The following is a 23,749-nucleotide window of genomic DNA, read 5'->3' on the forward strand; positions in this document are numbered from 1 at the left end:
CCATTGACTTTCCCTGAGAAACGAAAGACAAAAAATAGTCAAATGCCACATGCGTAGCAATTGAGTTAAAACGACAGTAGGATACCAGCAGACGCGGTTTCAACTTTCAACGTTCATGCATCCACCCTCAAAACACAAAACACAGCTGTGTTCTTCTTCAATTATATCAAAGCTATTAGTATAATATTTGATCACAAACAAAAAATAAAATAAAATACTATAAATCTAGATCTACCCAAAAAACACTGTCCAAAAACAGATCTTTCTGTCTTGTAATATCAGTTATTTTTACAGCATCTAGATCTATAATTGTCATTAAGTGTGGGGTTTTCTCTTTTTATAATAAAAACAATAAATGGGGTCTTTCTTTGGACTTTGATATAGCAAACTTTGAGTTACGTTCTAAAGTTTTGCTCTTTGAAGCTTCCTGCGATCTTTAGAACTATCTTGGGTTGTTTTTCTTTTTTCCCTTTTTTCCTTCTAATTCCAAGTAACAATACAAAAAGTAGAGGTCGAAGAGAGTTGGTTATATGGAAAGTTCAAGGAACAAGAGAGGATACGAGGAGGGTGTTGGAGATGCAGACTACCTGACAGAACCCAAAAAACCAAAGTTACCCGCTTTGGCAAGGTACTTCTTCAAGTTTCAAACTTTTGCTAATGGGCGATCTTCATATTGTTTTTTACCTAGCATAGAAACTAAGTTTTGACTTTTCGACTGAGGTGCTTGAATTGCTTTGGATGATCTGGATGGACTCTACCGCTTTGGGTGATTCATGATTTGCTCTTTCTAAGAAATATCTAGTGTTAGAGATCAAATTTGATTGATATAAGCCTGAGTTCTTGAATCAGGTTTTCTTGACCACATATATATCTGATTATTTGCACTGTTGAACACCTTTAAACAAAGGTTGACCTTTGATTCAGGCGATCGTCTAGTTTTCTTTCTTTCTTGTTTTTTGTATGTCTCAAATGCCAGAGAAGATTCAGTGACTTCAATAAATCAGAAAGCTATGGAGATGGCTATGTCAAGAACTGGTATGAACACATTGTGTTCATTCTTAGTTCTGCAAAAAACAATTCAAAATCTTTAGGGGTTGATTTAGTTCTCATCGAAATTGTTATAGATTTTTCAATAACTTCACAGTTCAAGATCAAGTAGATGAACAGGTTTTGTTAATTCTTGTGAGTTTTTTTTAACATGCTTTGTTGCAAGTGATTGAATGCCAAATTTTTCTGCAAGTCCACTACTGTGATATACAAATTGATCTACATGCAGTGTAATAGTGGAAGCTCTGAAGGTGGATAGTATGCAAAGACTTTGCTCATCTTTGGAGCCTATGTTACGCAGAATTGTGAGTCAAATGTTTCTTGGCAGTACTTAGCCATTGCAGAATTATTCCCATATAAATTGTTGCGCAATGGGATTCATCAATCCCTTCTTAGACTTATTTCTTGTCTCAATGAAGTCTTACTGTTGTTTTTCATCAAGAAAAACGTTGGAGAACATTGCCTGTTCTCAGCAACCAAGCCTGCATGCTGCTCATGTAAATTTTTTTTTATAATAAGCAGCATTTGTTTATGATGCTGCCTCAGCTATTTTTCATTTTGGCTTGTATCTTGAGGGTAAAGTTTTGTTTTTTGGTTTTTTTTTTTTTTTTGTTTCAGTGAAGTAACAGTACTAAGAAATATATTTGTGTTATATCTTGACTCTGCTCCTACTGATACTGCATTTTGAATGAATTTCAGGTCAGTGAGGAAGTGGAGCGGGCTTTGACAAGAATAGGGAATGCCAAATTGACTGGAAGGTTTGTTTCTACACCAATATTTGGGCATTAAAATTAGAATTTCTCTTTTTCTCTCTTTGAGCCTCACGATGCTCATAAACAGTAGTGATAGACGTCCTGATGAATGCCTGAAACAGATTCTGGTAATCCTAATGAGTTATATAGGAAGAACAAAAATGTGTTTTTGGTAATTAAAAGTTTCCTCAATTTGTTAAACAAACAGAATTGGGTGTCATATATTTCTAATGAACTGTAGTCCTACCTATAACAGGTCTTCACCACCGAGACTACAAAGTGCAGATGGAAGAAACCTACAACTTCAATTCAGAACAAGAATGCCACCTCACCTATTCACAGGAGGGAAGGTGGAGGGTGAGCAAGGAGCAGCCATCCATGTCGTCTTGCTAGATGTGATCACAGGCACTGTGGTGCAAACTGGACCAGAATCAGCAGCCAAACTAAATGTTGTGGTGCTAGAAGGTGACTTCAATGAGGAAGCTGATGAGGATTGGAGTAAAGAGCACTTTGAGAACTATGAAGTAAAAGAGCGTGACGGGAAAAGGCCGCTTTTGACTGGGGAATTACAAGTAACCCTCAAGGAAGGAGTAGGAACTCTAGGAGATCTTACTTTCACTGACAATTCAAGCTGGATTAGGAGTAGAAAATTTAGGCTTGGTTTGAAGATTGCTCCTGGGTTTTGTGAAGGGATTCGTGTGCGTGAGGCTAAAACAGAGGCTTTCGCTGTTAAAGATCATAGGGGAGAATGTGAGTATTCCAGTAGAGCTTTTGCATTGTGATTGGTAGGCAATTCTAGGAACCGTACATGCTGCATGTCCTGAATCATACCATATGCTACTTTTGCATTTGGTTTAATAGTTCTCCAGCTGTTTTCTCTGCTATATAACACTCTAGCAGTCCTCTCCTCTTGATTAATGCAATTAACCAGTTTCGTTAGGTGAAATTATTTCACATGCTGCTGCTCTTTAAAAAATCTCCAGCATTTTCCTACTGCTTTTCTGTTTGACTTGCATTAGTCTGGGTGTTGTCATGATCTTTCCTTCTTTTTTAACTTGCAGTGTACAAGAAACATTACCCACCTGCACTGCATGATGAAGTATGGAGATTGGACAGAATAGCCAAGGATGGAGCATTACATAAAAAGCTGTTAAAGGCTGAAATTGTAACAGTTGAAGATTTTCTTCGACTTCTTGTCAGGGATCCACAAAGATTAAGAAATGTAAGGGATTTCCTTTCCCTTAGATCTCTGCCTTCCCCTCTCAATATGTCTTCATATAGACTTTTTACTTCTATATTCAAAGTCTTTCTTTCTTTGGATTGATAATTCTTAAATCACTTCAAATTCCTGATATAGATCCTGGGAAGCGGAATGTCCAATAGAATGTGGGAGAATACGGTGGAGCATGCTAAGACTTGCGTCTTGGGAGGAAAGCTCTACATTTACTACACTGATCAAACCAATAGCACCGGTGTTGCTTTCAATCACATTTATGAACTCAGAGGCTTCATCTCTGATGGGCAATTCCTTGCTTTGGAATCACTTAACGACAGTCAAAAGGTTAGATTTTCTTTATATTTGCAATGCTGCTGACGTTTCTTAACATTTATTTTGCTATTCTTTTCTTTAAAATTGATACTGGAAAGCAACTTGCATCAAAATATCTGATGAACCGACAAGTAGCATAAAAAATATAGAAGTAAATTGACAGGATAGAATAGATTTTACTTCAGAATTATTGATGTCTTCTAAGGGTTTGAGCTGGACCGGGCCAGGCAGGGAGAATAATGTCTGTTTGTCCCTTAAAATATGTAATGAATGGATTGTCAAGATCTCTCACGTCTGCTATGTTGTAATCAATTTCTTCATGGCACTCAGCTATTTGGCATTGCGCCTTTCATAACATAAGCTCCAGGCCTGTTTTTTGCTGTTCATGTTACCTATTCGGATATCCCAGCGAAAAAAATTTAACTCATTGACATGAAATTTTGCCTACAGGTTTTTGTAGATTCCCTGGTGAAGAGAGCATATGAAAATTGGCATCAAGTAATAGAATATGATGACACGGTCCTCAACTCCCTTGCAAGTACAAAGAGAACAAATCCCTCAACTGCATCAATAAATGAGAACAACCACGATGCAGATTACTACACCACGACTACTCAGAAGACTAGGCAGCAGTATATCACCTCAGAGCCAAGCCCACAGTGCCAGAATAATAATACCCACTATGCAGTCCCTCAGTTGATTGAATTTCCCTTTGGAAGGTCTGATCAGAATGCAGTAATGACAATGAACAATCAAAAAGAACTATTACCTGGTAGCACGAATTACATGCAAATTGGCAACTCTACAGCCGGAGTGTCAGGTTTTGCAGCAGATTGGTCTAGGCCAAGGAATGGGCAGGGATTGGAAGATTTCTTTGCCGAGGAAATCCGGCTTAGGAGTTCAGAAATGTTGGAGAGTGATGACATGCAGAGACTGCTGAAAACATTTGGAGTGGGAGTTGGTATGGGGGCCGGTTTTGGTCATTCTGACGAGGCTTGTTACACTTATACCATACCTTATGATCATCAGATAGACCACTCTTACGCCCAGGAACGTGGCAGAGGTTCAGGGAAGGCGGTCGTGGGGTGGCTTAAGTTGAAAGCTGCTTTAAGGTGGGGAATATTTATAAGAAAGAGAGCTGCTGAGAGAAGAGCTCAGCTTGTTGAGCTTGATTAGTTGACTCTGATGCTTTAAACTTATTTTTTTTACCATATTTTTAGCTGGTTAACAAAGGATTGGTGGCTCAGAAATCATTAACCATCGTTGGAAACATTGTTGCATGATTCCAAGCTCTCTAATCTTTGCCAATATCTGGTAGGCACTCAAAGAAAGCTGATGACAAGTAGAGAGAAGATCAGAAGTCAAAAGAATTTCTGTATATGAAAGCTCAGAGGCCATTTTTATGCCATTCTCTTTGTTCCAGATACCTGACAGGATAATGTTTTTCATGCTTTTAACACGTAATTTCATTCGTTTTATTTTTCCATAAGGAAATGTAGCTTTATTTTGTAAAGTTTCAACCCAAAGAAGGTGATATTATTATTCCTGATTATCCAAGCAATAGGATATATGATTGTTTTCAGGATGCGGAAAAAACACCATGGTTGGCTTCCAGGGCTAATGACATGGAATAGGAATTGAATGAACCATTAAATCTGAATGAAACCAAGTGATCCCAAGAAAAAATAAGTATCAAACTATCAAGGAAAAAATTAACACCAATCCAAATCAAGAAAAGCAGATAAACCCTTCAAGCACACCTCCAATGCTAATCTTAATGATAAGAGGCAATAGCAAAGCAATGTAGCCTTTCAATGCACACGTGCAGGGCTTCCATCTAAACAATTTAAATATCGAAAATATTTCTTCCCTGGTGAAACACTGAAAATTTGAATTTTCAAATGATGGTTTAGACGCCCCTTTTTTTTTCCTTACAGCTACTACCTTCAAATAAAATTATGAGAAGCGAGATACAAATGAAACTAGGAACTAAGAAAGACTGAAAGTGTCAATTTCTCAAGCTACTATTCCATCAATGGGGAAAAAGGACATGGAGAAAGAATTCCAAAAAGGATGCTGTCATCAATTTCAACCAGAAATCAAATGTAGCAATAGAGAATAAATTACATAATGATACAGACTCTCATAAAGAGAGGTAGACTTATGCCATTGTCACCGTCTTTTGTTCAAGAATCAGCATCAACTGTCTCATATACATGACCCAAGGGGGTATGCATCAAACCCAAATTCCCCATCCATCAACGCTGTCTCATTATTTGGTCCCTGCATCTCAGATACAGTCAATTTAAAGAATCTATGCTCATAAAGAATAAGTATATATTTAACAAATACAAAAGGATTACCTAACCAAGGCTAAAAGTAAACCAGGTTCAGTCACAATAATTTTTCCTACATTTTCAAGGAAATTAAATAGTCTTAACCAGAGACAAATTAGTCCTCACTTACTTTTCCAAATGCCAATTACTGCTAGTTAGATCCTGGGATAGCAAGAATGCCATCCCTTGTACTTCTAGAGACTCAAAAACTTATCATGTATCTAACTTGTCATGTAGAGAAATGAACATTTTCACAATTTTTAAGAATGCACGATTTTCACCATTTGGCACTAATTGTTATAGTTAACTAATGGAGAAGGAAAATATAAGCATGGGGAAGGAGCGTAATACTTGTCAAGGCAATATAAGCTCTATATCTGTATCTAATCTATGCCAAACTTCGTACTCCTAACTATTGTGCTTACCGTGCTTTATAGAGTCTCACATTCAACACCCAATTTAGACTATGACACGGACAAGAAAACGAAAACATCAAAAATGAAACTACTGAGGCAAAGGAAGTTCTCTTGTCATACCTGTTTGATCATGGAACTCATTATATCCTCCAAGGATTCAAAATTATTTTGACTGAAACCACTTTGTGGCTTTGTCTGCTCGAAGAGATAGTCCTCATTGGACCTCAATTTTGCGTCAAAAGCTGATTTCTCACCCTCAGGGTGCTGAACAACATAAGGAGCATCACCACTTAACTGACTGAACAAAGAGACATCAGTCCTTTTACTGGTGACGGCATTACTTTGGTCCATCATAGCACCACTTGCAGAAATGAGGGAGTCCAGCCTGCTAAATGAATTATTTAAATTTCCATTGTAATCATGTCTGCGGTCTCCCCACTGTTGCTTTGCCGTGTAACCCATATTCTGGATAACATTATTATTTAGGCCAACTTGGCACTGCATGTCTCCTCTAGAGTCATCCAAACGTGCTGAATTTGCCATGGAAGAAGAAAGATCAATAGGGCTGTTACTAACATGAGAGCTCGTCCAAGAGAGATTTTCCTGCAAATTATTAGGTGGCAACTGCTCGTGATTGAAAGCTTCACTTGTTGACAATGAACTTGATGGGAAACTGGATAATTGAACTGCGCCCTGCCAGTTTTCACTGCATCTACCATGATCAAGAAAATTAGAAGAACCACGAACACCCATGTCAAATGATTCCTGATTCAGTGATGCCACACCATGAGATGATTGATTTCCAAATGAACCACTAGCGTGTGTCTGTTGTGTGTTTGCTTGTAACAACAAAGGGTTGCCTGAGGCAGTAGATAGAGAATTGCTTGAGCTACCACCTGGCACTCTGGCATCAGAGAAGTTAGTGGCAACACCAAAAACATTTGGATCATTAACACGATTAAATTCTCCAAAGTGGTTAGTGGACTTGTTCTGTGACAGCTGGTTGAGCTCTATTGAGGTTGGGATCCCTTGAAACAAAGTTCCATTTTGATTTTGGTTTGCAGGCAACACAGCTGGCTGAATCTTCCCAAGACCATTGATAGAATTGTTCAAGGTTTGAGAATGTCCCTGTTGAATGACACCAGAAGAAATCCCACGTAGGCTTAAAGCAGCTGAGGAGTTCAGTCTACCAAACATTCCAGCCGGTTGGTACGAGGATAGAGAAGCACTCGAAAGCCTTCCAGGTCCAGTCAATGTGCGAAAATCTCCAAAGCCATCTAGTGAACTCATGCGCAAGTAAGAGGGATCTTTACTGCCTAATGCAGCAGCCATGTTTGCTTGCTGAGTTGCAACACTGCTGAGTCGTTTCAGGTAAAGCCTATATTTCTGCAAGACATCATAAGACATTAAACCTAAAGAAGTGACAAGTACCCAGTCACTGCACATTTTTATAAGAGGTCCTGATTCAAGTGCCTGAATTTTTCCCAGTGTATGGTCCAGCCTAGCTCTTACCAGCTTGAATTGGAGTTGCAATAAATTCACAAACTATGAGTTGATCTTACAATGGAGTAGAACAGTAAAGAAACTCTCTCTCTTATAAACTAGTACAGCCAATTAAATAGGAGACAATAACGAGCCTATGGTAAGTGAAGCTTTTTCACTTACCAGATTTGCTATTGTATTTTATTCAGCTATTCTCAATAGAGTATCCAATTTTCTTCAGAACCAGCAACCTCTTAACTAGATCCCATGCATACTTATAACCTTAACATGTATACTAATAATTGATAATTGTTCCAAGGGCAATATATAAGAATCTATAATGCAGATGGTAAAGAACAGAGGAAAGTGGCTTACCTGTAGATGGCTTGCTACATTTTCCCTTGTAAGTCCTTCAACATTCATCAGGTCCAGAATTTTCTTTGGAACGGCCTCTGCATTTGAATAAAAAGAAAAGGGAAACTAAAATTAGAAATGCAGTTGGGCATGAGGATTACTGTGTCAGAAATATAAGACACTAATCTCAACATCAGAAAACTCACTGTCAAGACCCAATTGGTTGACAGCTGCAACAAACTTCCTATGCAGCTCTACAGACCAAACAACTCGAGGCTTCTTCTGAGTTGAAGGGTCATCATTCTCATGTCCATTATCTTCACCCTCTTCTTCCTCATCTTCACTTTGGTCCTTTCGCTTCTTATTGACCTTTTGGTCAGAACTGCCTGTTGATGTTTGACCGAATTCTCCATTTCCTGCCCGAGCCTTATCTTGATTTGGGGCCTTAATTTGATCCTTAGAGTCAGTTTTCTTTCTTCTAACCACATGTTGCCATATGTTTTTTAGCTCCTCAATGCGAACAGGCTTCAATAAGTAGTCACAAGCACCATGGGTAATCCCCTTCATTACAAGCTTGGTATCACTGTGAGCTGACAACACTGGAATTCATTAAGAAGAAAGAAATTATGTTAAATAAATTCTGAAACAATTATAATCTTTTGCTCAATTTAGCAAACCTAGAATAATTACAATTTTAGAAAATTACTAAACTTGAACCTTTAAAGGGAATGAAGAGTCACAAAAAGAAAATTCATTCATTCCACAAATAATTCAAAGGAAAAAGGGGGGAAAAGCAAAAACAAATGAGTATCATCCAGTGCTATAAATGGAAAAAGGGTAAATGCTTACTGATTACAGGTAGGTCCATTTCAAGCCCCACAAGCTCAAGAAGCTTAAAGCCATCCATATCAGGCATATTAACATCACTGATAACCAAGTCATATTTGTTTCTGTTTTCCCTCAACATTTTGAGGGCTGTAATTGCCTGATTGGTGGTAGTAACTGCACACAAACAAAAAAAAAAACCATAAATGACATGTCAAAAGGAAGCCTCCAGGTCCTAACAATGTTAAGAGTCAAAACTTGCATACTACAATTATAAAGATCCAAATCAAATTCACACTGCAAAGCACAATAGACAGATCTCCCTGACAGAAATAGTATCTAAACCAACCACACCATAAACCCAAAGAGAAGACACATCAAAACAATTTAAGCAACATTTTTTTTAGAACAAAAACGAAACCTTGAATTAAAGCTTGAGAACAACAGAACGGTAAACAGATAACTTATCAGAGTGAATTTCTAATTCAAAATAAAACTTTTAGCAAAAAAAAAATGATAATTTCACGAGAATTCAAAAGAAAAAAAAAAAGAAAGAGAAACAACTAACCGTGATATTGACATTTACGAAGCAGATTTTCCAAAACTTTGAGGCAAATAGGGTCATCATCAACTGCTAAAACACGCATACCAAGTGGAAACCAGTCCTTGCCGCCATCTTCACCATTAGAACCACCCATTTTCTCCTCCACAGCCATTGATAAAATAAGCAATTGAAACCACCCAGGTAAGAAAACAGAGATCACAGAATAAAAGTTTTCAATCTTTGTAAGTTTATCCACTGTTGATCAAAACTTCAAAATAAACCCAGATAGCCAAAACCCCTAAAAAGCAAAAAAATTATATAAAAAAAAGTACGAAGACAACGATTGAGAGTGAGAGAGAATTGGAAGCCTGAAACCGTGAAAAAAGGAGAGAGCTTTGCAAGTAAAAGCTGTACAAAGGGACAATGATGTTGATAGCCAAAACAGAGCTGAGATGTTTCAACCCTCCAAACAAACAGAAACCTTTTCTTCTTTTAATCTTTTGGGTGCAACACTCTCGTCCTTTCTCTTTCTCGGTCTGTTTTGTGTTTTTTTTTTTTTTTTAAGTTTCTGTTTCAATTCTCTCTCTCTCTCCTCTGTATTTGTCTTTAGCTTTTTCTTGTCAACTGAACAGAGCATCCTTTTTTTATTTTATTATTTATTTATTTCTATATTTTTTTGCAACCCTATTTTTCCAAAGAAATAATATCGTGGAAACGTTATCAAATCCACCATAAATAGACCTTACCATTTCTGCCGCATGATTCGATCAATTATGAAATCTCGACCGTGCTTTTAGATTTAGCTAAAACGAATAAAATATTAATGTCTATTTGTGTCTAATATAAACCTTTTTAAAGGTAATCCTTCCTTATGCAGTCTTTTAACCTTTTTGGTCAAGAAGGATCGATGTTAATTATTTCATAACATTTTGATGTAAATAATTAATAATAAAAAAATCGATATGGACTATTTTACATTTTTAATGAATAATTATACTTTATTTAAAAATAAATCAAACAAAATTTAGGAATAAAAATGAGAAAAATGATATAATTATTTCCTTTAACATAATTTTTCATGTTTAAGTCTGGATTTATTTCTTTAGCTAGACTTTTAAATATTTCAAATTTTAAATTTTAAAAATTAATTACAAAAGAGGGCTATATTTACTAAAGATGGTCAGCAAGAAAATCTAAACTAATTATTATGATAATTATTTAGTATCTTTAAATACTAATTGGCCTTATTTTGGGAAGCTAGTTATAACCTTTTTGGCTTAAATTATTTCCTTTAATAGTCCCATGATTTGCTTCAAGAATTTCCATGTTTAAACTTAAGCTCGTTAAAAGACAGTTTGGTCCTTCATTTTTGTAGTATCTGAAGAAGTTTATCAAATGTATAATTGTCATTTTATAATCAAAGCATTCGAAAAATAGTAACTACCATTGCATCTAAAATCAAATTTTGTCAATTCGTTATATACTCATAATACATCAAATATAAATCCTTCAAAAAGAATTTTCGATTTTATTTTAAAGTTGTGTATCCAAATTAAACCTCTTCAAATTAATCAAGGATGCAACATTGCTTATAGTAAAATGAGAATCCATGCACAAAAATGCTTTCATTTTTTGCCATTGATAATTGTCCCAAGCTAAATCAATTTCTATAATCATGTAAAAAATTTAGAAACTCTACAAAGTATTGTATCTGAATATTCGATTTAAGTATAAGTTATATCTACTAAATTAAATGAATACACAATTATTCTCTAATGGCTTGCTATACTCATAGTTATCAATATTATATGATATACGTTACGTACTATACAATCCGTTATAATATTAATGAAAAATAATACCTATCGATATATTTTATCGTTTTAATAAAGTATCGCACAACATGAGTACGATACGAAACGATACAGTTCTTTCATCAAATTATTAAAAATTTATTTATTTATTTATTTTCAATTGAAACATAATAAATTATTTTTTTATGAGTTTTAATCTTTAAGACTTAAATTTTAGACAAAAATTATTAAAAAAATCAGATTCTCTTTTTGACTTCAACATGTTATTTTTTAAAAATTTTAATCAATAAATTAACATGAAAAATCAGATTTTAATCTTTTTAAAATTCAAATAAAGTTAAATAGAAAAAAATATCATAAAAAAAAAACCAAATTCTTCACACAATCAATATAGTAGAAATGTGTGTTGTTTTGCTGCTTGATTTTTGTTATTGGCTAATCATGATCACATTCATTTGTTTAGCCTCATAGTCAGTGATCTAGCTCATTATGTAACTCTCTCCCGCCCTAGCTACTCTATCTCCCTAAATATTTTTGTTACTAAATAATTTTTAAATAATTAGTAGAAGTTGTGGGGACAATATATTTTATCAATATCATCATAAATTGATAATCATTTTAAAAAATAATATATTTTAGGTCTGAATACATTGCACGTTTTTCAAATCATTTTATTGATTGGTTTTGTTTATTCACCCTGTTTCCTCGTTTTCCACTCACTCCCCAATCATTTCATATTTTTTATTTATTTTCAAGGAAAAAATATTAAAAAAATGGTGTTGAAATAATCCATTTTCCTTATAATATAAGGTTGTAATTACGCGTATGACAGTAATAGCACTCAAAATGTTATAGCAAAAGATATAAAAAGTTGCATCCGCGAAATACAATTTCAACATGTGCATTCATTAATTCTATTTTTTTTTCTTTCATTTTTCTCATGTGCTTTTATTTTATTTTAAATATGATCGTTGACTTTTTCTCATTTTTCAAGCATTAGATTTAAACACTCCTTTGAATTAAAATTATTTTGGCTTTCACTAATTCAAGAAAATACCATTGCTGAATTTTACCCGAAAATAAAAAATTCTAACAAAGTATTTATTATTTCTGAAATACTTAAATCCGAAACTTTATTATTTGATTGAATATTCGAATATTATAAATATGTGATTTTATACTCTAATATCGTGTCATTATTTATAATTGTGTTCAAATAATAATTTTATTATCAAAACAATATTTAAATTTGATTATAAAATATTATAATCTTATTTAATTGGATTGATGAGATTAATAATATATAATAATATTCGTTTATGAAATATTCATCCAACCCTCTAATTAAAATCCCATATTTCAACATTTAAATATCAAATTTATAGTAAAATTCAAAGAAGGGGGTTGATTCCCACGCAATAAAAAAGGAGAGTAAGAAAGGGGAGTAGGTCAGCGCGTCCCCAGACGAAAAGTACCAAAGAGAAGTACACTTTTTTCTTATTTTTAATTTTTGGGCTCTATCGTGGGTAAGACAGGGCCAGTCCGGCTTTTAAAGGCCGACACCTCCACGTTTCATCTTCCCATTGGCTAGACGGTCTAAAGATGGGACCCATGCTAGATTCCAGAGTCCAGAACCCAGAATGAAATGCAGCCTTTTTTGATAACGACACGTCGGTCGCAGGATATCAGAGATAGGGACTTGCTGGGTATTCGGAACTTTGTGGGCTCCACCATCATATGTATTTGTCAAGCAAAACTGCACCCGCACCTACTGGATTGCCTTTTACGCTTTGACCCCCCCTGCCGTTGCTTCTCTCCCTTTCGCATTTCGGCTGGGGATAAGATTAAGTACCATAGAATTTGATGCTATTACACTCGTTCATACAGGATTATGATGTTTTGTAATTAATTAATTAATTAATTAGAATATAATTTTCACTTTAAATTATTTTTTATGAGTTAATTTTAATTTATTAATTTAATTTTTATTAATAATATACATAAAAATTAATTTAATTTTTTTTATTTTACTTCAAGTTTTAATCGAGTTTGTTAAAGAAACTCATGTTATTTATAATTTAATATGTCAAGTTTGAATTTCTTATGCGTGTTAATAATTGTGTTCGAGTATTAAAAGTTGATTTTTAACTGAATTTAGGGAAGATATGAGTAATTAAATTTAAATTGAATTTGAGCAATTCGAGTGCTTCAAAATTAACAAAATGAGGTGTGAAATTCTAATTTGAGTGACTTTAAGTTATACATAATCTTTTGTCATAAAGTTAAATTTATTTTAATGATGTATAGAGAATAATAGTTTGTTTATATAAGATTTTACATCTAATTATAGATCTTGAGTTTAACATAAGGTTATTGTTAGGAAGTGAAATGAGTGATTTATTTACCTAGTGGGACTATGCAAGTATTGGGAGTTTGGGACAAACATGATCTATTTCATGTGAACTTCAAATCACCTCAAGTTAATAAAATAAAATAAAAATCATAGCTTAAGAATGGTAATGAAAAATTAAAGGTCATATCATCATAATTAACAATCCATAGTTAGATGCCATCTAGCTAATAAAAGTATTTAGAGCCAACAAGGTGAGACATGTGTTATGTGATTCAAGCAAGTTGCTTAATGATTAATTAATACTTTAATGTCCATGACCCAAGATCCTTGACAAAATTTGGTTGCCATCCAGCTAAATACAGCAATGCTACCTTTGATGGAACATATTTTTTGAGCCCCATGTGGTCTATTCTTTCTTTCAAAGTCACTGTTCATTTGGCTTTGTTGATCACCTTCCAAAAACTCTCCAACCCCATTCGGGATATGTATCAGGGGCAATTCGGAATCAAACGGAAACAGTGTAATTTAGATATATATGGTGGTTGGATTAGCCTCCAATTTAGGAAGTGAGGGGCTGCTGTTTGACTTGATGATTGAAAGCATGGAAAGTAAGGGGGAAAGAAAGAAGAAAGTGACAAGTTATTTGCTCGTGGAAATGGGATTCATATCCCGAGAGTTAAATACTTGTTTTGAAATATTTGACGCGATTAGTTTGGGTTTAATTTAATGTTATTTTGTGATGAAATCATCATTCTTTTTTCAAAAGATTAATTTGATAGGATATGCAGTATAATGCTTATAAAACTTTCAAAAATTTTTTTACTTGTCTGATTTGAAATTGAAATATCTTATCTACTTTTTTTTGAAACGCGTGACATTATTCATACCAATATCTATTTAAAAAGTAACAATGGGTGTTTAATCAACTATCATGATGAAAATTAGAAGTAAGTTTAACAACATGGTATGGACACCAAGTTGATAAAAGGTGTAAACCATGAGGTTGAGGGAGTTGATTCAGAGCCAGGAACATGATTTTATGATGGGATTAGGGAAGGGAGGGGGGTGGTCTGAATCACACTTAGACTCAATTTCATTGAACAAGCTTGGCCCCAGTCCCCTGAGTAATCAGACTCCACCTCTTATTTTTTTAATTAGTCTTTCAACAGCATGGATATAATTCCAAGCTGTCCAATGGGAGGCTTGTGAGATTTGTAAAAGCAAAAACTATGAGACAGATTTTGGTTTTCAATTCACTTTAATCAAACAATGAATAAAGCATTCTAGTGGTCCACATGAGTGGTGATGCACTTCATATATGTAGTATGGCCCTGATAATGATCCCCACAAAGTTAATTATCCTAATGTCTCTTTTTAATAAGATCGAAATTAAATTTCTCGTAAATTTTATAATTTAGAAACTGTTTCGCGGAACATATGATTAAAAAAAATTATTATTTTTAAATATGGGTACAGGTATACCAAATAGTCCAACACTATGTATCTTAAATGAATACTACAACTTCAAGCCTAACAAAAGCTTGAAGTTTACTGGGATGGAATGGAATATCCCAAAATCTTCAACTCTCAATTCATATCTATCATTTTCCAAATTAGAATCAGCATATATAACATAACAAGAACCATTAATTAGTAAAAGAAAAACAAAAAGAAAGGTGAACTTTAAACTAACTTGTTTGGTGGGGAAAAAGTGGATTATGTGAACAAATCATCAAACACTTGAATGCCCATTACATTGCTGTGGAGGGAAAGCTCTTTTATTGGAGAAATGAAATCCATGTGGCTAGAAATTTCAATATATAATAATGGTTTTGGCTTCATAAAAGTTTGAGAAGTTGGTGATCATGCATAAGGATTTTGGCTAACTCTCTCTCTCTCTCTCTCTCTCCAACTTAGTGGATGATAGTGAGAGTTTTAACGTTTAAACAAAGGGTTTCTTTTTTCAAAGTGGAAAGTACTCTTTGTATATATTATTTCAAAAGGATTCTCACATGGGTTTCTTAAGGAAACAAAAAAGATTCATTCCACATAATACAGATGGAAAACAGCCAACAAGCTTCACACCCAACTAATCAAACAATTATAATTAAGCTACCTGCAGACACCTCCCATTGCTGATATCTGAAGGGTACCCATTGCTTGGTTTGAAGCTTCATTTGCTGATTTGGGGGGTTTTGACACCAATTTCTTATTTCAAATACTTGCAGTTGGAGACATGAATCCCCCATTAAACATGTTATGTTCCCTTCCCTTTTATCATGACTATGTCTTATTTTGGTCTGTCAAGACTTTTTAGCCGTTTTGCCTCTTCTTATTTTTTATCCCCTTATTTGTATTCATTGATGTTGGAGATTCTATTGTTTTTGCTTTCTCTTTTTGTTTGCATATGTTTCCAAACTTCCATGTTCCCTGGTGTAGGAATTTCTCGCACACTTTGTGCTGCTTTTGGTTCTTTCTTTTGTTGACTATCTATGGTCTATTTGGGAGGATAAAGTTTGTGATACCCATAAAGCAATTTTTAACCTTTACTCACTCATAAATTTCATGTAACTTTTTCATCATTAACCTAATGAAAATGTAATTACAGTAATATTTAATACTAATTGTCCTTATCTTGTATACGTTACAGAATTAGAATTCATAATCACTAATTACTGATTCTTAATTCTCGATTGTCTATCAATACCAAAATCATAAAAAATTAAATAAAAACATTTTTTCAATTCATGAACAAAGAGAAATCTTTCATGCTAGTGTTAATAGTTAGGAAAACAACTCAGCCTAAATAAAGCCTAAGCCTCATAGCTTAAAAAAGAACCAAACAATGCATTTTACTATTGTTTATTATGTCATTTTCATCAAAATTTTCTACTAAAAACATGTCATATGTTTGATTAAAAATAGGAATTTAAAAATAAATATCTCACTCTAACCTTATATTGTTGGATCTGCCCAATAAATATTGTCTCCACAAGAATATTCTGTCCCGGGAGGCTTCCTAGGAGCTTCCATCTCAATGTAGCATCAGTATAATGTTTATAAACCTTATAATAAAGTAATTAACGTTGGGTTTTTTTTTTTAATGCTTAGCCATGTGAGGATTATGAACTACCCATGTAAGCTTTCACTAACAACAATTTGTTTTTCCTTAAAAGTGGGAAAGCTGGCATTTCATTTAGGTAAATAAATAAAAAAAAAACTGGAATTTCCTTAAAACGAAATATATTCACCTTTTGAGTTTTTTTTTAGAATTTTGTTAATACCGTTAAAAATAAAATGATTAGGTTGGGGACATTACCTTTTCCCTAAAGGTTAACAAACAACCCTTCTCTCTAAAAGTATTTTGAGGTGAATTAAGTCAAAATCGAGTTTGTTTTAATATCACCAACAACGAAATCATTACTTTTTCTCTAAAAAGATTATTCGATAGAGTATGCAAAAGCCACAACATCTCAAGACCTCCTATATGTCCGATATAAGATTGAAACATCTCAATCTACATCTTTTGAAGAACCGTGTGTAACATTGAGACGTTGATAGCTGGTTATAAAAAATATATATATATATATATAATATTATTGAAAGGCCCTTTAAAATCCTGTTTAAAATTGTTGAGATATCAATGGGCAGTTTGGCATGTGTACCTTTGGGATGTAGATATTGCATATCTAGCTAGGTAGCTGTCATTTTGTTGTTCATGGATGAACACTTAAAAAGGAAAACTAAAACCAAAGACCCAGTTCAAATTTATTAAAGAATAAAAACCTTTTTTTTTTTTGTTCTTTTTCTTAACAAACATATTTGTTTAGCCAATTGACTCTTAAACTTTGCCCAACTACACAAAAAAATAGTAAAAAAAAAAAAAAAAACCTTTGAATCAACAAGGAGTGCATCTCAATTTCAATGGTTTAGTTTTTAGTGGCTTGTTTTCATTTGGGCCCCATGTGATTGTGGGCAACATGTTTACAAATCACCATTCAAGCTGCCAACAGGTATTGCATCAGGAAAGGCCGTCATTGTTAATGGGTTGGGCCCTGATTTTCAGGATTTGGGTAGAATTACAAGATTTGGGTCCATCTTGAATGGAGGTTTGGATCATGGGTCCATGGGTGTTTCCTCCTTCACCAAGGTTTTGCTGAAACTTTTATCGAGAAGAGAAAACTGTAGTATCATGGGAAAAATACAGGACGTGGATGAAATTGAAGCTGGTATTTATCCATAATTAGACAAAAACATAAAAGGTACAGAAGTCGGATAAACAAATTGAATCTAATATGAAACTGAAGTAACGTAATCCACCTATTTCCCTTTTTTCTTTTCTAAATGTTTGATAGTTTTTACATAGACAAACTGTCACAAGTGAAACCCAGACCAAGAAGCATGTTCTCTGGGATTTTCTGATGGAACACTTATGGCCACAAGAAAGAGCAAGAACTCCCTACCCACATAAATGGTTCAAAAACAGGATCTGGATCAAAAAGACTACATATATATCTATAATTCCTATCAGTTCACAATCTCCGAGAAACAGATCAAGCACAACAACCTTGGCTGCCAGTCATTGGGTCCATGAAGCAGGCTAGCCAGTAGATCAATTCTGGGAGCTGGTCTTCAAAATTACAATGGAAACTACCTGTTCCAACTCACTCCTTTTTCGGTACAGCTACCTTTTTCTTAAATCTCAAGCATTTATTGTGTTTAGATTCTGTGAGACTGGGGGTAGAGGTAAGTTGTTTTGTTGGTTTTGTAATGGATATCTTCTCCATCGCATTTATGAATTTGCGTAGATGCTTAATGTACTCTGGATAAGTTTCAAGGTTGCAATGGCCGCCACCCTTGACCCACAAAGGATCATATTTTTCCTTGGAAAGTTCCCACAATCGCTTTCCATGAGACCAATCAACAATGTCATCATTTGTACCCTGCAAGCGTTGATCAACAAATATGCATCAATGATGCCTGAGATTAAATTAGAAGAACCTTAGCTCATATGCAACTGGAGGATAATACTACCAAAAGTTCTAACAGTTTTTCCTTATTGAGAGTATCTAGGAGGATTACACAACATGATAAAACTTATTAGATCTATTCAATATGAAACATATCAAAGTGAAATACGATATCAAACCTAACAGGGAATTTGCTGATATTAACTAAATGTGAGTGCTAATGGTCTTCTGTCTACAAGACGGATTTCCACAAATTGAAGGAAATATAACCAAAGAAATTAACCAAAATAATTAAATAGAAGAAAAGATACTTACATGTATAACTAGAACTGGACAGTTGACCCGCCGTATTTTGTCTATATTCTGTAAATATTTGGAAAGAGCTTCCTCAATACAAACCAAATCATTTAAGCTTGCAGCAGAACGGAAGATTACAGGAACACCAAATCAAACTTACTTTGAAAATATCAAACCAAAATGTCATCTTGACAGGATACAAGACCCGTATGCCTGAAAGGATGGCACTATGAAGAACAACTCCTCTTAGTCTCTGTAAATGAGAAGCCAAGTGCAGAGTCGGCCCACTTCCAACAGATTGGCCATACACTATCAAGTCTTCCTGTTTAACTCCATATTCCTTCTTCAAGCAATTGTACACTGCTTCGATGTCATAATATGTGTTGAGCTCAGTTGGCTAGTGCAATTGCAGAAAAAGCATATTATCAGTTACAAAATTAGTCAGGCAGGAAAAGACTTGAATAAAGATTTGGCCAGCCAAGTTATCAGTCCTTTCCTTGATTCCAGTTATTTTTTTATTAGCTAAAAACCTGTTCATAGAAAATTTTCAAGCAATTTGAGTTGATCCAAAGTGTTGTAAGCCCTCAAAACAAAGAGAGATACAAGAAAATACAAATGCAGACAATCTCAAAGATTCATTTACCTTGCCAGATGATGCTCCATATCCTGAATAATCATAACTGCAAAACAAAAGCAAAAAGATAAAGTTAATAATAGAGGAAGATTCTTAGTCAATGTTATCACATCACAGCCACATCTGACAGATTCTACCCTGAGAAAATTATGTTAGCTAATAGCTACGAATTTGGGTAAGCAGCTCCTTAGCGTTTTACATACAATTTGAAAGATAACTGGACCTCCTAATCTAGTCAGTAGTCACAGAGAAAAGAAAGTGATACTATCATGAAACATCACCAACAACCAAAATTTTCAATATTTAATTTTCCCTTTTTTTCTTTTGGTGGGAAAAAGGTATCTAAGAATTTATGCGTAGGACGAATGGAGCTGAAGCCATTTCATGACAGCTCTTGGAAAAAGAAGGCTAGCAAATATGAGAGCTCTGATGAAAACAAAAACATTAATCAAATTGAAAATTACTATCATAATTCTTCTAATTTTCATTTTACTTTTCTTTTCCATTGTAGTTTCAGATGCTAATTCCAGAGGGAGGAAGGAAAAGGAAAAGCTATAGCCGACCGACCTTCAATTGAAGCAATTATGGGCAGCACATCTAAAATTGGTTTTCTATAATAAATAAAGTTGACGAAAAGAATGGTTCCCAAATATGCAAAGACAAAAAAGAAAACAAATTGAAAACTAAAAAAGAAGTTCCATACGACAAACACATGTTCCTCCAACAGGAAATTATGATAAGTCGCCACAGACAGAACACAACAACATAAGCAAAAACAAGTAACAACAACAGAACTACCGAACTCAGAATACATTAAACCAAAAACATAACCTTGGAAGAAGAAAAAGAATAACAAAGCAGAAACCAAAAACTGGTCTCAAACCAATATCAAAACAATTTTTTTTAAAAAAAATAGCCCTTTTTTTGGGGGGAAGGGAAGAGGGGGTGGAACCCCATTTCACCATAATCAAAATCCAAATAAAAGATGAAAGCCTATCTCCCAAATCAATCAAAAGCCAGAATAATAATAATAATAATAATAACAAAACAAAACAATGAAACAAATAAAGGAAAGGTACCTCATAATATTGACACGGAGGTGGGCTCTGAGCTCAATGAAGAGTTCATGCATCTGGCCTAAGTCAGCAGCATTGCCGTGGGAATACAAGAGCGTGAACCTGGCAAAAGGGTGTTTCCAAAAGGTTGCTACGATCTTATTGCCACCTTTGGTATCAAGCAAATGAACATCCATGTTCTTGTCAGCCGAGACCCCTGGCAAAACCAGCTTCCCATTTTCTTCCCTGTAAACATCGTACGTCGGTGGGTCTGGTGGAAAAAACGCAAACTTTGCAGCCACACTCGACGTCACATTCCCCATTTACAACCACACCAAAGAGAAGGAAAAACCCAGTTTTTCTAAATATGGAACTGGAAAACACATGCAATGAACATATGGGCAACAGCCTTTTTTTTTGCTTGAAGGTATTGTTTTTGTTATGTTTCCTTGAGTTTTCACTTTGTGTTTTTGGTTTTGGCAAATTTTCTGTTTGTGGGGGAGTGGTTTTTGGGTTCTGGCCTCTCGGCTGATTGGTGGGTTATCTTTTTCTTTTCTTTTCTTCAGTTTTGTTTAATAGCATTTGGTTTTACTGGGGATGATGAAAAGCAAAAATCCAAAGGTGAAAAATCAAAGGGGATGGAAGAGAAAGGGAAATTGGATCCGATCTAAGCGGGTGAGCTGGAAGTGTTGCCGGAGAGGAACAGGGGCCTAGAAATATTAGCTAAGCTAATAAGCTTGTTCGTTTTGATTTCCCTTCCTTCCTCTTGTTTTATTGCTTTCAAGGGGCTTGGAAGCAATGGCTGGCTTCATGATGATCTGGCTTCTATTTTTTCACTGATTGACAACACCTTGTTTTGGGATACTATTTTTCCAAATATCCAATTTGCCCTTTCTTTATTACTTTAATTAATGCTAATTAAACAAAAACAAGAATATGATGCCAATTATACCCATAGATTCCTCTTTATTTATTTCTCTCATAATAACTCTGTCTAGGAATGTAAGCTTTTTTGTACTTAGCTAGTTGAGTTTAAATAAAGGGTTTAGGAGTTTATCTTTTATGAATTATCAGTAAGTAAATTCTATACACTATTTAAATAAATCAAATATTATTATTTCATTTATGAACCGACCTTATGTGATTAAATAATAATATATAAATTTTAGAAACCGATAATATATCAAACATAAATCCGAAATCCGATAATACTAAATCAACTTAATCCCTAAAACAAAAGATTTTTCAATCTTTTTGAGATTGAAGAGTTTTGATGAAAATGGGAAGGGTGTTTTGGACTTTTAAAGTGATTAGATTGAACGTTCCCTTTATCCAAAACAGCGGGTCGTTCCCTAAAATCTAGTGCCCTTAAAATATGCTCCTATAAATTATACTCAAAATTAAGGAAGGTGGATGGATTAGTTGAGCAAAGAGGGCAAGAAGGAATTGTGAAAATGGAGGGCTGAGATTTGGTCAAAGGCGGGTGGGGGTGGGGATCTTTAGGAAGGGGGAGAAGATATCAGAGAAATTGTCAGGGTCAGACATTCCCCTTCTTTGCTTTGTTTCATCCCAAGTTTTTAACAAACAAAATGTCTTTCTGCAACTTTGACCATTTTTACCACAAATATTTTGTTTTCCACTCATTGGTCCTCCCCAAATTTACTACCCTCCCTCCCAATATTTACCCAAAAGGGTTGGGTCTTTATTGTTCAAGAATGGAAAAATCTTCATATTTTTTTCTCCTTTTTATTTATTTTTGTTGACATCAAGATTCAGCAAAGATATATTGTAAAGTCGTTGTCTAAAAGAACAAGTGGGTGTGCCTAGATTTAATAGATGGGTTGCACCAATTATTGAAGTTCATGTAATGTAGCATGTAAAGTTGTGCATTTTGTAGCTATTTTTCAAACATTACAAGATTTCCTAATAAAATGGACAGATCTATTTTTCTATATGTACCATTGCTGTCAAACATAAATAAAAAAATTCTTATCTTTTTATTATATTAGATTAAATTTTTATAATGAATCAAATAAGTTATTAAAAATTATAATTGATTAACTATAATTAATAAAACTTCACTTATCATTATATACCATGTAATACTAATGTGATATAGTAAATGGTAATATGATATGTATATATGACATGATAATATTTGATTACATAATATTTTTTATTTTTTATATCAACGCGGTATTTTTCAAAGCATTATGTATTTGTAAAACAATATTGTCACTCGTGAGAGATGAGATGTTTGATTTTGATCTTCAATTCTTTTTTTGAAAAAAAAACTCTAAAATAGACAATAGGCAAATGATCATTAACTTTCTCATGTGCTATCCTTTAAACAGCAAGTTTGTAAGATTGAACTGAGGTTTTCTGCTGCCTTTTATGCACTAGAAATAAAATTCAATGAACGAGTTTAAACTATTTTAATTGAATTGTGAAAAGATTGAAAAATGAAGTTGAATAACTTGAACTGAAAAAGGGGTAATTAAGATTAAAAATATGAAAAATGGGGAATTTTTTTGGTGTGACGTTTTGGGTAGGTGGAGGAACAAAATTAATTGACTTTGTCTTTAGAAACAGTAGATCAGGGGACAGTGGTCCTTGGAAGTGGGGTGGGTGTGGGGGGTGGGGGGGACCTTCCTGTTATCATCCAGAACTAATAGAAAAATGAAGAGTTTGGAGAGACCTGATAAATGAACAAAAAGCATTCATTACAAGCCATAAAAATTATTGGTTCCCCATCTCCATAATCGACACTCAAAAAGGCTTAGTGCACACTGGACAGGAGAGCTTCTGCTACGTCTGCAACAAGATTTCTCGTTTCCATTGGCCAGGTTTTGATTACCCAGACCGTTTACAATTACGCAACAGGGCACAGTTCCATGCAGGAAGCCAAGATTACTTCGTCTAAAAACAGTTGTAATCACAACATTCACTATTGTAGATAGGATTATCATTCTCTGCAGTGATTTGTCAGGTCTTTTTAAACTCCTCCAACGGATTTATACGACTATCTTATATTCATTTAAGACATTGAATAATAATCCTAGTATATATTAGTACTAATTTTTATGATTTTGGACCTCAATTATTGAGTTTGATACACTAAGCTCGTAATTATAGTTTGGAATAAGGAGTGAGATTCCAAAGCGAAAGCAGGAGAGGGTATGAAATAATTGCAGTTGTGGTAAGTTAAACTGCATTTGGATTGGTTGCTAACCCTCAATAATGATGGTACCAGGGCGAGTTTTCTATTCAACAGTTGGTATCAAGTGGGAGTAAGCTTCAGTCCAAAGGAAGAGATTTGAG

The 23,749-nt window shown here is 34.3% G+C and overlaps 3 protein-coding genes across 4 annotated transcripts; 1 reads left to right on the forward strand and 2 right to left on the reverse strand.

Moving 5' to 3' along the window:
* Positions 1-117: 117 nt before the first annotated feature.
* On the forward strand, positions 118-4,900 carry LOC18587880 (calmodulin-binding protein 60 E). Of its 2 annotated transcripts, XM_018128306.2 has the most exons (7): positions 118-628; positions 1,277-1,352; positions 1,747-1,805; positions 2,056-2,549; positions 2,861-3,021; positions 3,157-3,360; positions 3,799-4,900. In XM_018128306.2, exons 1-7 carry the CDS (start codon positions 531-533, stop codon positions 4,522-4,524), a joined length of 1,818 nt encoding a protein of 605 aa, XP_017983795.2. In that variant the 5' UTR covers positions 118-530; the 3' UTR covers positions 4,525-4,900. The 2 variants fall into 2 exon arrangements, with proteins under 2 accessions (XP_017983795.2, XP_088666157.1); XM_088810031.1 differs by lacking the exon at positions 1,277-1,352 and having other exon boundaries at positions 485-628.
* Positions 4,901-5,348: 448 nt separating this feature from the next.
* LOC18587881 (two-component response regulator ARR18-like) lies at positions 5,349-9,954 on the reverse strand. The gene is made up of 6 exons (XM_007011921.3): positions 9,330-9,954; positions 8,786-8,938; positions 8,143-8,535; positions 7,958-8,034; positions 6,221-7,486; positions 5,349-5,631 (listed from the first exon to the last, which is right to left on the reverse strand). Exons 1-6 carry the CDS (start codon positions 9,475-9,477, stop codon positions 5,557-5,559), a joined length of 2,112 nt encoding a protein of 703 aa, XP_007011983.3. The 5' UTR covers positions 9,478-9,954; the 3' UTR covers positions 5,349-5,556.
* A 7,729-nt stretch (positions 9,955-17,683) lies between these two features.
* LOC18587882 (alpha/beta-Hydrolases superfamily protein) lies at positions 17,684-21,203 on the reverse strand. Its single transcript, XM_007011922.3, has 5 exons — positions 20,453-21,203; positions 19,383-19,419; positions 18,900-19,136; positions 18,758-18,805; positions 17,684-18,415 (listed from the first exon to the last, which is right to left on the reverse strand). The coding sequence occupies exons 1-5, from the start codon at positions 20,749-20,751 to the stop codon at positions 18,137-18,139; spliced, it is 900 nt and encodes a 299-aa protein (XP_007011984.3). The 5' UTR covers positions 20,752-21,203; the 3' UTR covers positions 17,684-18,136.
* Between the last annotated feature and the right edge of the window lie 2,546 nt (positions 21,204-23,749).

The sequence above is a fragment of the Theobroma cacao genome, chromosome 9 (genome assembly GCF_053813885.1).
Source record: "Theobroma cacao isolate CCN51 chromosome 9, ASM5381388v1, whole genome shotgun sequence".
NCBI classification, from domain to species: domain Eukaryota; kingdom Viridiplantae; phylum Streptophyta; class Magnoliopsida; order Malvales; family Malvaceae; genus Theobroma; species Theobroma cacao.

Bases quoted from the DNA above. Each gene is read 5' to 3' on its own strand.
- LOC18587881 (XM_007011921.3), bottom strand. From the start codon at position 9,477: ATGGCTGTGGAGGAGAAAATGGGTGGTTCTAATGGTGAAGATGGCGGC. The intron at 8,035-8,142 runs GTGAGTTTTCTG...ATTCAAATGCAG, and splicing joins CAACCAATTGGGTCTTGACA to AGGCCGTTCCAAAGAAAATT. The intron at 5,632-6,220 runs GTATGACAAGAG...TCTGAGATGCAG, and splicing joins TGAGTTCCATGATCAAACAG to GGACCAAATAATGAGACAGC.
- LOC18587882 (XM_007011922.3), bottom strand. From the start codon at position 20,751: ATGGGGAATGTGACGTCGAGTGTGGCTGCAAAGTTTGCGTTTTTTCCA. The intron at 19,420-20,452 runs GTACCTTTCCTT...TTTGTTTTGCAG, and splicing joins CTCCGTGTCAATATTATGAG to TTATGATTATTCAGGATATG. The intron at 18,806-18,899 runs GTAAGTTTGATT...AAATATTTACAG, and splicing joins TTTGGTTTGATATTTTCAAA to AATATAGACAAAATACGGCG.
- LOC18587880 (XM_018128306.2), top strand. From the start codon at position 531: ATGGAAAGTTCAAGGAACAAGAGAGGATACGAGGAGGGTGTTGGAGAT. The intron at 629-1,276 runs GTACTTCTTCAA...ATCTACATGCAG, and splicing joins AAGTTACCCGCTTTGGCAAG to TGTAATAGTGGAAGCTCTGA. The intron at 2,550-2,860 runs GTGAGTATTCCA...TTTAACTTGCAG, and splicing joins TAAAGATCATAGGGGAGAAT to TGTACAAGAAACATTACCCA.